The sequence below is a fragment of the Salvia splendens genome, chromosome 3 (assembly GCF_004379255.2).
Source record: "Salvia splendens isolate huo1 chromosome 3, SspV2, whole genome shotgun sequence".
Lineage (NCBI taxonomy): Eukaryota > Viridiplantae > Streptophyta > Magnoliopsida > Lamiales > Lamiaceae > Salvia > Salvia splendens.
The window spans coordinates 39,369,159-39,385,493 of NC_056034.1; the positions used below are offsets into that span (position 1 = coordinate 39,369,159).

General features: G+C 41.4%; 3 protein-coding genes and 1 long non-coding RNA gene across 5 annotated transcripts in view; 2 read left to right on the forward strand and 2 right to left on the reverse strand.

The window, feature by feature from the left end:
- Nucleotides 1-4,051: 4,051 nt before the first annotated feature.
- On the reverse strand, nucleotides 4,052-4,740 carry LOC121793942 (major allergen Pru ar 1-like). The gene has a single exon (XM_042191963.1). The coding sequence runs from the start codon at nucleotides 4,668-4,670 to the stop codon at nucleotides 4,194-4,196; it is 477 nt and encodes a 158-aa protein (XP_042047897.1). The 5' UTR covers nucleotides 4,671-4,740; the 3' UTR covers nucleotides 4,052-4,193.
- A 951-nt stretch (nucleotides 4,741-5,691) lies between these two features.
- On the forward strand, nucleotides 5,692-6,365 carry LOC121795995 (major allergen Pru ar 1-like). The gene has a single exon (XM_042194684.1). It carries the CDS (start codon nucleotides 5,767-5,769, stop codon nucleotides 6,241-6,243), a length of 477 nt encoding a protein of 158 aa, XP_042050618.1. The 5' UTR covers nucleotides 5,692-5,766; the 3' UTR covers nucleotides 6,244-6,365.
- Nucleotides 6,366-6,453: 88 nt separating this feature from the next.
- Nucleotides 6,454-16,335, reverse strand: part of LOC121795994 — a 59,236-nt gene continuing 49,354 nt past the window's right edge. Inside the window, exons 18-24 of one of the 2 annotated variants that reach the window (XM_042194682.1) lie at nucleotides 7,788-7,949; nucleotides 7,626-7,699; nucleotides 7,392-7,485; nucleotides 7,128-7,264; nucleotides 6,972-7,052; nucleotides 6,790-6,895; nucleotides 6,454-6,689 (exon numbers count right to left, since the gene is read on the reverse strand). In XM_042194682.1, the coding sequence (XP_042050616.1) occupies nucleotides 6,615-6,689; nucleotides 6,790-6,895; nucleotides 6,972-7,052; nucleotides 7,128-7,264; nucleotides 7,392-7,485; nucleotides 7,626-7,699; nucleotides 7,788-7,949 (729 nt within the window). In that variant the 3' untranslated portion in view covers nucleotides 6,454-6,614. Of the gene's footprint in view, nucleotides 6,690-6,789; nucleotides 6,896-6,971; nucleotides 7,053-7,127; nucleotides 7,265-7,391; nucleotides 7,486-7,625; nucleotides 7,712-7,787; nucleotides 7,950-16,335 lie in introns of both variants that reach the window. The other variant, XM_042194683.1, reaches the window with a different exon arrangement.
- LOC121795996 lies at nucleotides 9,169-11,040 on the forward strand. Its single transcript, XR_006049679.1, has 2 exons — nucleotides 9,169-9,869; nucleotides 10,636-11,040. It is a non-coding gene; the product is annotated as an uncharacterized LOC121795996 (long non-coding RNA).

Here is a 16,335-nt window from a genome sequence, read left to right on the forward strand (position 1 = left end):
CGAAGCAGCAGTACCAAAATCAAAGCTGGGGCGGTAGACGTCAGAGCACCCCGGCGTCCCCTGCCCCCACGGTGTACCATGCGTCCCCTGCATCCCCGCCATCCCCGGCGTCCCCTGCATCCCCGGGTACCCCAGCGTCCCCTGCATCCCGGGTGCCCACCCCGACATCATCGGCATCCCGAGATGCATCCCCGGTCCCCCCTGACCCCCCGGCATCCCCTGCCATCCCGACATACCACCACCAGATGCCATCCCGGGCATCATCTGCTGCCAGTGGTACATGTTGTTGTAGTATCCGGGCATCTGATTCCATCCACCTCCCACGGGGACCGCGGGAGTTTGAGACCCGCTCGACCCTGAAGTTGGCTCTTTGTTGAGATCCATTTCGCGTTGTTGATCTTGTACATAAATTAAAATAGAGAGAGTACTCGTTAAAATCAGTGGTGCGAATGAAAATGTCGTGCAAATCACGTATATATAGTGTTTCGAAAGAAAAAAAAATGGCTCGCCGATCGGGAGACTGCAATAGCGGCGAGCCGATCGACGAGAGAATCGGCGAGCGCCCGGGAATCGGCGTGCCCTCGCCGAAATTCTCGTCGATTTGGCGCTCGCCGGCTGCAATAGTTCGGCGAGCCGCTCGGCGAGCGCCAAAAATCGGCGAGCCGCTCGCTCGCCGACCACTGGAGATGCTCTAAACAATAAAACGTTGGGATTTGTATTTGACTCAATAATCTAATCTGATTTTCTAATTCACATTGATCTGATCTCCTCCACCGGTAAGTAATTGTGGCTCAAATAACAATGAGCCCAATCAAATAATGGGCCTCAGGCCATACACTTACTAAACTAATTAACTAAAGGCCTTACTTTATTTCATATAGAACTAGTATAAATACTTATACTTTGCACCCAAAGTATCATCTTATATTGCTTATAGTATCATATTCCGAAAATTAATACCAAATCTACATCTTTAAATTTTAAAATGAATAGATTAAATTAAATATTACGAATTTCAATAAATAGTAGAAAAAATATCAACAAAGAGATAAGATCATAATTTAATTATCATATTATAATTTTCATGGTTTTTATATCAAGTATTACAAATATCAACACAATGACATGACTATTTCAACACAAATATACGAAAATATCAACACAGTTTTATTGAGATTTTACCTGCATTATATTGAATTTTTTTGATATATTTGTTGATAAAAATCTGTTTATCAACATATATGAAAAATGCAAAGCATGTATACTTGCATTAACATTTGAAGCCATGGCAGACAGAAACCCAGATGATTAGAGCTATAAGAGCATCCACAGCAGTGTTCTTGCCAGCGAGCACGGTTGTGGGCCCGGTGCCACTATTCCTGCCTGCTCTCTGGCAAGAGCACAACACCCACAGCTGTGCTCTTCCGCAAGGACGAGCACAATTCAATTTAAAATTCAATTAAACAAAAAACATTTCCATAATATGAAAATTCATTAAAAACCGAAATAACATTACAAATTACAAATAAATTTAAAAAGACATAATTAAAATCCTAAAAATTAAAAATTACATAATTAAAATCCTAAAATTAAAAAAACCACTACTCGTTGCCAAATTTCGCTCACATGTGTTTGATTAGGTCTTCTTGTAGCTGAATGTGGGTTCGGGTATCGCGCATTGTGTGCCTTGTCTCGATCCTCTGGCCAACCGTCGTATGCGCACCTCGGCGTGGGGGAGACCTCGCGGTTGAGCTTTCGGCTTCATCCTCGTCGTAGAAGCTAGCCGCCCTCGGTCCTTCGTCGGCTATAATCATGTTGTGTAAGATAATACACGTGAACATGATGTTGGCGATATTATTCACGTACCACAGCCGAGCCGGGGCCTTCACAATGTTGAATCAGACTTGAAGGACCCCGAAGGCTCTTTCGACGTCTTTCCGCGCGGATTCTTGACGCTGCGCAAAAAGAACCCGTCTCGGGTCGTGCGGATTGCTGAGCATCTTCACGAAAGTCGACCACCTTGGGTAGATACCATCGGCGAGATAGTAACCCATGTGGTATGTAGTTCCGTTGACGGTGAACTCGATCGCCGGTGCTACACCATTCATCACATCATTGGTGGTGGGTACCCGAAGGAATTCATCACCGAAAGCTGAACGAACGCCCTCACAAAGATTCTTTAGACAAAGGATTCCAGTGGACTCACCGACATGCAAATACTCGCCGAAGAGGTCGGCCGTTTACCCAGTAGCGAGTTGTCGGATGGCACACGTACACTTCTGCAACGGCGTGATAATTTGCCGGCCGGCTGCATCTGGACCTGTTTGGAAGAATTCAACACGTACGGACAATGTGTTGACAATTCGTATGAACAGGCGCTTTGACATGCGAAAACGGCGCCTGAAGTAATCTGCCGGAAACCGCGGCTTGTCGGCAAAATAGTCGGCAACGAGCCTTTCGTGAGCTCCCTCTCGGTCACGATGGATGTAGCGGCGAGTTGATCTAGTTCGTTGAGGAGGAGGAGCGGGGGTATTCGCCGCGACATATGCTTCGTAAGCAGCCCGATGTTGTTCGTAGTATTCTTGTTCTTCGTACTCCGCTTCCGCCATAAGATGGGTGAAATCCATTTGAGGTTTTGAGTGAGGGATGAATGTGTGGATAGTTTGTATGAGAATTATGAATGAGAGATGAATGAGAGAATATTTGAAGTGATAAATGAATGATGAATATGTGTATTTATAGATGATTTTGGGGGTAAAAAAATTCAGAAAAACGGGCAAAAAAAGGCCATATTTTTGTGATTTGGAAATTTTTTTTATTTATTATCATTTTTAAAATTAAATAACGAATTTTAAATTAAAAAAAATATTCAAATGCCGTTGCCCAATCGCGTGCCGCTACGTCGCCTGCTCGCTGGCACGGCGGCGAGCCTCGTCCTTGCCAGCGGCGCGGACGGACGCGGGGCCGGCGTCCACCGTTGTGCATGCTATAAGTTTCATGAAAAGCATATTGAGTAATTTGCTTATAAAAAGTGCCTCTTTCAAAGGAATTGAAACTGGAAGATTGAGGGTGAATAGTGGCAAAGTAACAGTAAACATCAACTCTTTTCTGTAAACATTCTTACAAACAACCACCAGCAATCTTCCATATAAATATACTACTCCAGCAACGCAGAAGGATTGGCGGCTTAATAGAAGATGCCATACCTCATGAACTAGTACACCCATATAATCGATCTGTGTGAGTTTAATAGTACTAGACAAGTGTATGATTATCCGTTTATAGATTTAGCACTTCATAAATTTTAACGGATATAGATCCTTATCGATTCAACAACGTAACCACCATTCAAATTTTCATACAATATGAAGAATGTCATGAATCGCACTTCACAAATCACATCTCCTTGTAATTCTGCAGCTCCAATTTGGACATTAAATCAAAAACAGAGAATAAAACATGAATTGATAGATATGGTGAGAGAATGTCGAAAACATGAAGGAGTGTACTGAATCCATTTGCGACGAGATAATTGAAGGTATGGCCATCGCAGTTGTAAGTGAATTTGTTACTGGAAGCGGGAAGCTTCTGCAAACACTGGGAAGCAACGGTGGTGAAATTCCCTTTGAATTCAGTGTACTCAACCAAAACTGTGGTGCCTCTGGCGACGAAACTGTAGATCAATTCTTGCTGACCCATGATTGATTATGGTGAAGATTGAAACGCAAAGGAGCATAGATGATGAGAAAAAGGGGAAATGGAGAGGAGATACAGACCAGAGAAAGGGGGAGGAAAGGTGAGGTGGGAATGAATTGAGATGAGAAATTTGGGGGAGAGAGATTGCTGGAGACATTCAATAATTGTTGAGAACTGAATTTTGGAGGGAGACAGATTTCCGTTTTGCACATTATAATAACAATATATTTACTCCAATTATCAACTGCACCTATCAACGTTTCTATTTATATCAACATCAAACATTTGTAATTGTATCTAATTAAATAAGTTTTAAAATTAGTAATTGTTTCTTTCAGTATAATAATTCAAAGGGTAACAAAATTAACAAACTTCTTATTATAAAACGATCATTCCACACTCAGAAAATAAATCACCACAATTACAACAAAAACATCTTATTCAGTTACACCTCATCTTATTCTTTCATTCACTCACTCACAAAGGCTTTTCAACTTCTAACAGTCGGGATTGGCTTGAACATATGCCTCAATGGCTTTGAACATAGCCATGGCCTTCTCTTTCCCCTCTTTGATCTTCTCCTCATTAATCTCGATGTCGCCTTTGGTGTTGTAAATGCTCCTGTTCTTGCAGATGCTTCCTCCATCTTCGGTTGGGACGATTTTGATGTGATAAGTAATGGACTCAAGGACTCCAGCAAGAGCATCACCCTCAATGATGCTGTAGGTGTGTGTCAAGTTCTCTTTGTCGATGGCCTCCACACGGTGCTTAGCGCTCTTATACTGACTCCCTTCCCCAAAATGGATGATTTTCACAGTCCCAATGCCGCCATCTCCTTCCAATATCTCGACGTTCTTGATGGCCTGAGGCATGATCTTGGGGATGAGATTGTCAGCCTCGAGCACCATGGCCTTAAACATCTTCGCAGCTGGGACTGACGATGGGATCTCAATATCATAGGTGATGGCAACCATTGCTACGATTTTGTTTCCGAGCTAGCTTGAAACTGGATGAAATGTATGGATAAGCAATGAGTGTTGAGTGTGTTTGTTTGAAATGTGATGGAAAATGTGGGAAACACACTTGGTATTTATAGTGTAAGAAAGAAGCTTGTTTTCAACGACTTTTTCGGAGGTTATACTTATATATTCATTTTTGCTTGTATACATATTTAGCAATTAGTAGAAATCAAAGAGGATCGAGTCATCGACCAATGGTTAGCACCTCTTTGTGGAGTCTTCTTTACCATATGAAATTAATGATTGTGTCCACATATGTCGGTTTGTTAATCTTCTATTTCATTACAAAATTAACAAGTGGATATGATGAAGTTACAAGTATTATACTTGTAACATGATCATTAGAGTAGTTACAACATACAAAACAAAAGAATAACAATTAACAAGTGGATATGATGAAGTTGACTATTCTATAAAGGAATGCTGATGCACAGTCTATCATTTCACACATCGGAAATGCATCACTGATAAATCATTTGAACAAATGTTCTTCAATATTGTCTAACCTAGAAATTATGATAATTTAGTGTATTATGGAGTAGTATATTACTTGATAAAGAATTTATAGACGCACACTTTAAAGAAGATTATCTTAATTAAACAATAAACTAGGCATCAGCATTCCTGTATATACAGTCAATTTCATCATATCCACTTGTTATTCTTCTGTTTTATTACTTTTATACGTACTCTAATGATCATGGTATAGTAAATCATAGAGTATGATTCTAATTTTGAAATGAAATACTAGAAATTAACAAACCGACTTAATTAGAGAATAGAAGAGTCCACAAAGAGGTGCTAACGATATTGGTCGACGACTTATGCTCTTTGTTTTGTAGTTGCAAAAAATATCACATATTTGACATGCTAAAAATGTAGTATAGCCTTAGAAAAACTCGTGGAAAAGAAGCTTCCTTTTGCACTATATATAGCAAGTGTGTTTCCATATTTCCCATCACATTTCAAACAAACACACTCGAATATACTCTCGTTGCTTATCCATTCATTTCATCCAATTTAAAGCTAGCTCAGAAACAAAATCAGAACAATGGTTGCCATCACCTATGATATCGAAATCCCATCATCAGTCCCAGCTGCGAAGATGTTTAAGGCCATGGTGCTCGACGCTGACAATCTCATCCCCAAGATCATGCCTCAGGCCATCAAGAACGTTGAGATATTGGAAGGAGATGGCGGCATTGGGACTGTGAAAATCATCCATTTTGGGGAAGGGAGTCAGTATAAGAGCGCTAAGCACCGCGTGGAGGCCATTGACAAAGAGAACTTGACACACACCTACAGCATCATTGAGGGTGATGCTCTTGCTGGAGTCCTTGAATCCATCACTTATCACATCAAAATCGTCCCAACCGAAGATGGAGGAAGCATCTGCAAGAACAGGAGCATTTACAACACCAAAGGCGACATCGAGATTAACGAGGAGAAGATCAAAGAGGGGAAAGAGAAGGCCATGGCTATGTTCAAAGCCATTGAGGCATATGTTCATGCCAATCCCGGCTGTTAGAAGTTGAAACGCCTTGGTGAGTGAGTGAATGAATAAGATGTGGTGCGACTGAATAAGCTGTTTTTCTTGTAATTGTGGTGTTTTATTTTCTGAGTTGAATGATACGTGTGTGGAATGATTTATACTAGTTGTAATAAGTTTGTTTTATAGTACTTTCTAATATCTTGATGTCAAGAATTGGTTGAGATACTAGTATAACTTCCATAAATATTAACAAACATAAAGTTCAAAGCAATATATATGTATAAACTAATGGTAAGAGAACCTCCTTGTTCTAGAGTTAATGTGACAAATTCATTTATTTGTAATAGTTTTTAAAGACTAAAACATAAAGCCTTATTTCAACTAACAGAAAGCAGACATCTGAAAGATTAGTTGTCAGAAGGCAGACGATTGTATGGAGCACTCCCAAATGCAGCAACATCACCAGGTCTATTCAATACAATCTGCAATCATTGAGAAATAACAAAACATTACTTACAAGATTAAATTTGTCACTAATTAGTAACAGAAAAAAGTGTTTAAAAGAAAAGCTATGTATGATACCTGATAATTTCCGATGACGCAATATTTGAATCCAGCAGCACAATAGTCAAAATAGTATTCCCAAGTCCGTATGAACTTCTCATCAAATCCAAGAGCATGAATTTTACTAACAACACACAAGTTTCCTTCAGTAACTTTAAAAAATAAAAAGAATGAACTGTTAAGGAGAACAGTTTAATTACCTTCGGTTTTGAAGGAAGTTGTGCCGCCAACTTCTAAGGGTGGGGACAAAATGATGTCCTATTTCTTCTAAGTGCACGATGCTGCATAAAATCAATTTAACGAGAAATGCATCAATAAATAATTACATTTTATACACATTTATTAACATGGATCACCTAAATCTGGACGCTGCAGCCATTGCATATAATGCTCGGTTAAGTGAAGGCAAACATCCACCATGGAATATATATTCCTTGACAAATCCATCCATGCGCCTCCACTCTTCATATTTCTCATCAGCTACTGCTGTGAACTAAGAACAAATCAAGTAGTTTTATTAGAGTTTATAATTTAAGGGCCAAAAACAACCCTGTTGTTGATACCAAAAATCAAACAATATGGTTTGCTGGGAAACTAAAAATTGCAAAAGTAGAGGTTACCTGAAGAACAAGAATACCATTGTCTGCTAATGAAGATTCACAGCATTCGAAAAATTCTTCCATATAGTCATGCCCCACGTGTTCTATCATTTCACTGCAAATTCAGCGCGTGAATTGTGTCTTGTATATATATATATATATATATATATATATATATATATATATAGCTACAGTAAAGCAGCAACATACTTCAAGAGGTTGAGTTAGTTGGAAACATTATATCAAGGGACTCACCATGATATTATCCTGTCATATCTGTAGTTGCTATGCAATTTGCGATAGTCACAAAGAAGAACTTCAATTTGATCCTGATAATAAAACTTATTTTGGAATAAAAAACATGGGAATCTTTTTCTTTACATATGTGTTTATGAGAACTAAGTAAAATGTTATTACCTGTAAACCTGCTTCCTTCACTTTCGCTTCTATGTATTGCAGCTGACTTTCTGACAATGTAATGCCCGTATATTTGCATCCTGTTTTTTTCACTACTTCAATTGCTAAACTTCCCCATCCACACCCTATCTCTAGAATGTGATGATCTTTATTGATTCTTGCCTGTACTTGAAGGGAATATCAAATGTATGTATATAATTAGTTTCTAAACCATCCTTACAAAATATATATGAGCATTTTATAGGTAGAAATAAATTTTGTAAGACAGTATACTTTTATAAGAGTAATAGCTATATAGATAAGTATAGTTGTCACGACCACAACTTCCTAGTCAAAGAAAGCGCAGCTATTTCGCGACTAACAATACTAAACTGTCTCAACACATCATCATAATTACTGAAATTAAGGAAAATACTGTCTAAAAGTCATCAAGATAGCAAGTTATTACATCAGAGTGAAATGTGGGACATTGTCTTTACTGAGACAAAGCTAGGTCTATGCAGCGGAAGAGTTCCAAGACAAGTATAACATGTATGGAGACATACTACACTAGCTACCCTTCTTTTATTTTATCTTCAGTCCCAACACCTCCTCGGCTTCGACAACAATCAACCTGCACATTAAGGAAAACAATATGCAGGGCTGAGTACTTGATGCACTCAGTGGGCTCATGCCGAAAACTGTTTTTCTTTTAGTTGTCTGCCAAGCTGAGTGAACGCGGGGGTTTTTTTCTGAAAACAAGTCCCGGTCACTAAAATCTGTTATTTCTTTCTGAAATAGACTGCAGTCTTTTAACTCTCTGATGATATACCATGTCAAGCTGTGTGAATCGGGAATGTGGCCACATTCCACGATCACTGGGTCGGCCAACCTGGCGCTAGCTCACGACCCCTAGACCGGCCAACCTTGCGCTAGCTCACGGTCCGTAAGTGTACACTAGTCCGAGTAGGATTTACTGACCTACTGGGACCCGAATTCGTTTTAACCATGAATGGCAATCACAAAATAAAACATGGCATGACAACTCATTCAAAAGTTCACACTTATTCTCATAGAGTTCTGTAAATAAAAAGGAAAGAAGCCCACACATAATGTAGGATAGAAAAGCCCACCTCGTTTGCTTAACCCTTTCAAACGGGTACTGTCTGACTTGAGATTTACTCGTCGAGCGACGACGTCCCTTTTCAAAAAAAAAAAAAAAAAAAAAAAAATGTACTTAAATTAGGCTTTGAGTAATCATTCAATCTTGCATGAATGCATGCCTAAGCGTGTGCTTATTATTTTAATTTCTGCCCTTCTAAAATTAGAAGTCTTAAATCTTTAATTAAAACGGTGATTTAATTTGTTCTGTAACCGGCTGACCCGTTCGGTTATAATTATTTCCCGGATTATCTTAAGTATTTTAAAATACTTTCTGTGACTATTAAAGTCTGCTTTAACTATTTATCGAATATTATTTCGACACGGCTTAATAGTACTTTTCTTCCGTGGCTTAGGGAATAATTTTCGTCATGCTTTTAACTTGATCCAAGATAACGGCTTCAACCAAATTAATGGTTCTAGTAATTAAATTCTCAAGCCCAGCTGGAAATTTATTTATTCTGGCCCAGACTATTTATTTTCTTAAACAAAATGGCCCATCTTCCTTCCTTTGTATTTTTTATTCACTGAGGCCCAAAGCAATTAACTGGGCATGGCCCAATTAAAGGAGAGCATACTCCCTTCCTCACCGTGAACGGCCCCTCTCCCAAATTGAAGATCGGGGGAACCCTAGCTCATCTGTCCCTCTTCATTCTCGGCGCAGCTAATCCACCGCCACCGTTCACCGTCGTCTCCGGCGCCACCCACCTCTCCTTAACTTTCTCTGTCCTCATCGCTTCTCGATTTTTGGGGGAGGGGGGGCGTCTGAGCTCGCGACAGTTACAACGACGCCTCGCCTGTCGGCCACCACCGTGTTTCCTTCAGACGCTGCCGCTGCTGCTACTTCGACGGGGTTCGCTGATGCGGCGGAGAAGGGAGGCTGAGGTCGCCATTCAGCCGCTGCTGTCTCCCGATTCCAGAGCTAAGTCTCTTTCTCACTTAGTTAGTTCATGCTTCCCTTTTTACTTGGTGATAAGGTTTCCGATTTTAGAATGTTTGCTATATTCTTTTCGAGTGGAGTTCACTGGTGTGAGTTCAGTTCTGGGGAAATTCTACTATTGTCAAAGCTCATACTTCTAAATTCGAAGCCTAGGTGTGCTGTCTGAAGAAATAGTAGAGTTTATTACTTCTTTACCAAGTTCATGTTCAGGCTTAAGCTATGAAATGATTGTGTTGAGGTGGAAAAGGTTTAACTTTCCTCATCTTGAGCATGCTACGCACTGACTAGAGGCCTATCATGCTATGCTTGGTTTCTCATTTATGACTATGCGTAAAATGCTTTAACACTTTGGGGAAAGTTGATTACTTACTGCAGTTGCTTCGGTTTCTGTCTCTGATTCGGCTCTCCCTCTCTGCCTCAGTTCTTCCTCCCTCTCTTTAGCTTGCTCCTCTGCTACTGAGTAGTGGTGTTGAGGGAGGGTGAGGCTGAGGGTGATTTATACTCGTTTGCCTAACTGAAAGCCTGAGAAAGGCTGGTGTACTTGGCTGAAAAGCAGTCTTTAATGGGCTGGGCAGTGGCTGTCTCCTCTGCTGCAACTCGCAGGGTGTACTCGTGAGAGGTTTGAGCCTATGGCTCCTGATTGCACTCTGACTTCCACTGAGTTTTGGTGCTTTAATTTCCTGCATTCCTTGCTGCTCATTCAACTGCATTTGGCTTTATTTGGGGTCTAGTACTGGTTTATTTATGGACTTTCGTCTCTTGTGGCAGGTGCACGAGGCTTGGCAAAGATTCTGCCACTGAACAATCTGTCATTGCCGTTTCAAGGGGCTGGGCAGCTGTCTTGCTACAGTTCTGGTTCATCCTGGGGGATGTATGGGCACGGCCCCTCACCGTGGTTCGGTCTCCACCGATTTGCTCGGCGTTGGCAGTGTCTGAACTAGCTACCGAGGCTGCCTTCCTCGTGATCTCGCCCTCTCGGCTCGTTCGAAAATCTGTGGCCGAGATGGCCCGGTGACGAAGGCCAAAGTAGCCCTTCGGGATTTCTAAATGTAATAGTGTAGTAGCTCAACTTTTAATTTTCGTCGTCAAAGATTGTAACTTTAGTTTTGAGATTCTGAAAACTGTAATTTGTACCATTTCTCAAGAAATAAAAATACTCTTTCATTCGTTAAATAAAAGCTGGTATTTATTTCTTAAGAATTCTCGAGAATCTAGGTCTCGGCTATTACATTCTACCCCCCTTAACAAAAATTTCGTCCCGAAATTTTGTCTCGGTTAGGTAAAAAGCTGTGGGTACTTCTCTTTCATCTAGTCCTCGAGCTCCCACGTCGCCTCCTCGCGGCCGTGATGCTTCCATAGGACTTTCACTGTTACAATATTTTTGTTTCTCAACTCTTTAACTTTTCTGTCCAGAATTGCTTCTGGCTTTTCTTCATAGCTCAAATCTGGTTCTAACACCACTTCTTCTTGGTGCATTATGTGTTTAGGGTCAAACACATACTTTCTCAACTGTGATACATGAAACACATTGTGAACATTCCCGAAGCTGGGCGGAAGCGCTAATCTGTACTCCACAGGGCCGACTGTTTCTAGGATCTCGTAAGGCCCGATAAAACGCGGTTTCAACTTGCCCTTGACGCCGAACCTGGTTATCCCTTTTGATGGGGATACTTTCAGAAAGACCTTGTCTCCTGCTTTGAACTGTAAATCCGTTCTACGAGCATCTGCATAGGATTTCTGTCTATCTTGAGCTTCTTTGATTCTCCCTCGGATTTGTCGGACAATTTCTATCATTTCCTCTACCGAGTCTGGTCCGAAAATCTTTCTCTCACCAACTTCATCCCAGTAAAGTGGTGATCTACACTTTTTCCCATAGAGTGCCTCGTATGGGGCCATATCAATAGTTGCCTGGTAACTGTTGTTGTAGGCGAACTCTATAAGTGGAAGTACTGGCTCCCAGCTCACTCCACGGTCGAGCACTACGGCTCTTAACATATCTTCTAATGTCTGAATTGTCCTTTCGGACTGTCCGTCCGTCTGTGGATGGAATGATGTGCTGAAATTCAGCTGAGTGTCTAACTCTCGCTGTAGGCTTATCCAAAATCTAGAAGTAAATTTTGAATCTCGATCTGAGGTGATCGTTACTGGTACACCATGTAGGCGCACAATCTCTTGCATATAAATCTGTGCCAACTTGTCAGATCCGTATGTGATACGAATTGGTATGACGTGAGCACTTTTGGTGAGTCGATCTATAATCACCCAGATGGCAGTGTTTCCTTGCTGTGAATTTTGGCAATCCTGTCACAAAATCCATTGCTATATGCTCCCATTTCCATTCTGGAATCTCGAGAGGTCCGTAGGGTCGTTGATGTAACGCCTTCACTTGCTGGCAGGCCAGACATCGTTCCACAAACGACGCTATGCTTCTCTTCATGCCATCCCACCAAAATTGCTTCTTCAAGTCCTGATACATCTTCGTACTTCCAGGATGGGCAGTATAGGGTGTCTCATGAGCTTCACTCATGATCTCATTTCTGAGTGTCTCCTCATTGGGTACGCATAATCTCCCTTTGAAAGTGAGAGCATTATCCGCCTCTTCGCGGTAGTATTCTCCTTTTCCCGTTCTTACTCTGAGACGGATCTTTTCTAGAGCGTCATCGTCCCTCTGGGCTTCAACGATTCTGTCTCTTAAATCTGGTTCTATGACCAAGGTGGATATTCTGCTGTCCACTGTCTCCGGGGCTCTTACTATTTCCAGCCGCATCTTGGCGAATCCCCGGATAAGCTCTTCCTCTTGTGTGAGGAAAGCAGCCACTTGAGGCGCAGTCTTTCTGCTCAAGGCATCCGCTACCACATTGGCTTTTCCTGGGTGGTAGTTTATACCACAGTCGTAGTCTTTGACTAGTTCCAGCCATCTGCGCTGTCTCATAATCAGATCCTTCTGCTCGAAAAAGTATTTTGAGACTCTTATGATCTGTGAAGATCTCACATCGAACTCCATAGAGGTGATGTCTCCAAATCTTCAACGCGTGGACCACTGCTGCTAATTCCAGGTCGTGCGTCGGATAGTTCAACTCGTGCGGCCTCAATTGGCGTGGAGCGTACGCTATCACCTTACCCTTCTGCATCAGCACGCACCCGAGTCCGACCTTCGATGCACCTGTATACACCACATAGTCGACTCCCGCTTCTGGCACGGCTAGAACTGGCACTGTGGTCAACTTTTCCTTAGGCAATCGGAAGCTTGCTTCACATTTTGGGGTCCAGTCGGCTTTAACTCCTTCCTTGAGCTGTTGAGTCATTGGCCTTGCTATCTTAGAAAATCCTTCAATGAATCTGCGGTAGTATCCCGCGAGTCCTAGGAAACTCCGAATTTCATTGGGCGTCGCTGGTGACTGCCAACGTTGCACGACTTCAACTTTAGCAGGGTCCACTCGGATCCCTTCTGCTGTCACTATGTGTCCAAGGAAGTTCACTTCGCTAAGCCAGAACTCACACTTGCTGAACTTAGCATATAGTTTCTCGGCTCTTAACATTTCTGAAGTGGCCCTCAAATGTTCCTTGTGTTCTTTCTCGTTCCTCGAGAAGACTCTAGCTCCTTGCAGCTGATCGAAAAGATCATCGATTCTCAGCAAATGATACTTGTTCTTGAGTGCTAACTTGCTCAACTCTCAACGTTCTATCCTTCTTCATGAAGAATTCTGGTGTACCACATGGTCACACACTGAGTCTATAAAAACGCGAATCTAGTAGTTCTTGTATCTAGATCTTAAGTTCTGCTGTTCCTTAAGCGTCATTCTATTTGGTGATAGAGATAATATGACTGATTCAAGTAATCTATTAGACGTTTCATTTCGTCTGGCTGTTGAAGCCATTCCTCGTTTTAGATTTCATCGTCAGATACTAAGTTCTCAAATGCTTGTATCGATCGTAATCGTAGTCATTGAGCTAGCCTAATGACCTCGTAACCTCTCGCTTAGTTGAGGTAGTCTACTTTCATCGTTTCAAGATGCTTTTGTGTTCACCGCGATTTCTTTGTCATGATTTAGCATAGACTTTATTCTACTCGCGTTAAACCTTGAATACTGGATCTGTGCATGTGGATGTGTTGGCTTCTTTCTCCCAACGCTACTGTCTCCATGCTCTTTTGGTTCGACTGAGCGATTCGTGGTGAAATAATCTAGCATGACTTTCCAAAGTGATCTAGATCTCGTGTCTAGATTAACACAAAACTCTATCGACAGCTCCTTTCTGAGCCGCTTAATTTGGGATGTGGCATATCGTAGAATACTTCGTCGCGTTTTGTTGTCAACGTTTGTCCTTGCTCTATATTATAGGGCTCTAAACCCGTTCTCTTGCGATAACTCTTTAAGGAAAAATTTCGATTTTCCCTTCATAGTAGTGATGGTGAGGGTAGCTGTGCTATCACGCGTTCCTCTCCCCGAATGTCTCTCCAGCTTTAGCCTTTCCTGGCCACCTCTCAGACGAATCCCTTTTGCTGATGGGATTTGTTCCGTCAAACATAAACTACGAATACACTCGTACTTTCTCCATGGCTTTCATTACATGCCCATGATTGAGTCTTTGTTCTTGTGGCTTACTTATCTTACTCGGAGTAAGCATTTTGATCGTTCAAACTACCACATAGGTCTTTTACGTCTTCGGACATCATTTAATCCTCAAATATTCCTTGATATTTCTCTACTCAAGGCTAGTTGCTTCTCTATACAACAAAATATTCGATCTTCCACCTGCTGGTCACAAGCGGTACGTAGATTCGAAGTATTTAACGCTTTGCTGTCGGTTATGCGACGCTTCTGGTTGGTGCATCATTTCCTGCACGTGTCTCCATGGGGACGTATTTATTATGCGTATCTGAAGGAAACTGAGACCATGCCTTTTTCTGCTAGCCTCGTATCAATAACTCAATGATTAATCTAATAGTCTTAACTTGGATTATTATTCACACAAGAGAGTATGACTGAAAATCTGAAGGGCTCCTGAATACCCAACTGGACAAGAATAACATCCCTTGTTCAACTTTTATGAATTTTCGTCGATAATCGACCTTGAAGGTAAGTACTGAGTTCATTCAAAGAACTACGTAGCTCAACTGGTTTCCAGGTAAACTCATAGAAGCTGAGGCTCACCCCTGGTGGGAGCTAGAAATAATCATGAGATGGGTCATGAAAACTGGATGGAAATGAATTAACTGTAAATTCCCATAGTAAGCTGCAAAATAGGACAATACAGTTGTCCAATTAAACTGAAATGATCTGAGCATCAAGGACAGTGGTTCAAACATGTCATCGCCTAAGATGATCAACCGTGAAAATTTATAAACGTAGGCGATTGCAATGAAGGAAACATTGATCATGCTTCAAAGGCATCTTGATATGGAATAACAAAATCGCATCAATGATTTCATAGGTTCATTAAGGCAACGCACTGAAATGAACTATTCAGAAAAATCAGCTAGGGCAAGCTCGTTAGGGAAAGGTGCAATATGTTTGCCTTAACTTCGAGCTGCAGAAAAATTCTGAGACTAGGAATAATACATGTACTGGGATCGAGGTCGAAAAATTTCACCTTTGTAGGATTTCAAAATAGGGAGGTAAACAAAAGTTCCAGCACCACATGAAATTCCCTGAGGAAAATGTTTAACTGTCTTGATCACTCTGGGGATCACAACGTAAGCATCGTAAGAATGAAATTTCATTGCATAGGTCTAAGAAATCGAGATATAAATCTCCAATATTATGGCTCAAAGGAGACAACAACAAATAACGATGCTTGAAACATAAAGGTATCCAAAATTTGGGAACTGAAACTGAGTCGCCGCTTTCCTGAAGAAAATGAAAGTGGCGTACTACTTGCAGAACGTGAGTCAATCAAAGGTCTTAATAGCCGACAGGACATCGTTGTCCCGGAGGTTCAAAGAATGTCTGAGGAATACGCTCATTCCGAAGATCATGGATATGAACAACTGTAGAATTTAGGGTTTACGACTGGAGCTTAAACAGTCAAAACTTTACTCTTTATGTACGATGAGTCAAAAAGGACTGCAGTCCATAAGCTGGAAATGAGTCAAACCTCGCACAGAAAAAGGAACACTGACATGGTACTTGCGAGTCAAAACTAGAGTCTGAATAGACGGGGGTATCGTCCTTGGAAGGACTCTTAGAAGGGATTTCATTGGGAATCCAAGTAAGTACTATTGATTATAATCATCGGTTCTAGTTACGTGACACTCCCTTGTTTTTCTTGTGGAGCTCGCACATGATAAACGCGTTCTGGGAAACCATACATTCCAAGATGGGGTTCCTCGTGCTGTTAAACTGATAACCGCAGCTGGAGGTCATACTTTCATATCGTTCTTGATAACTTAGAACGCCGATTCTGGTAAAACATCACATTCTCCATCGTGCTTCGTAGCACGCTATAAGTATCGCTTCTGGATCACGT

Coding starts and splice junctions, on each gene's coding strand:
- LOC121793942 (XM_042191963.1), bottom strand. CDS start 4,670: ATGGTTGCCATCACCTATGATATTGAGATCCCATCGTCAGTCCCAGCT.
- LOC121795995 (XM_042194684.1), top strand. CDS start 5,767: ATGGTTGCCATCACCTATGATATCGAAATCCCATCATCAGTCCCAGCT.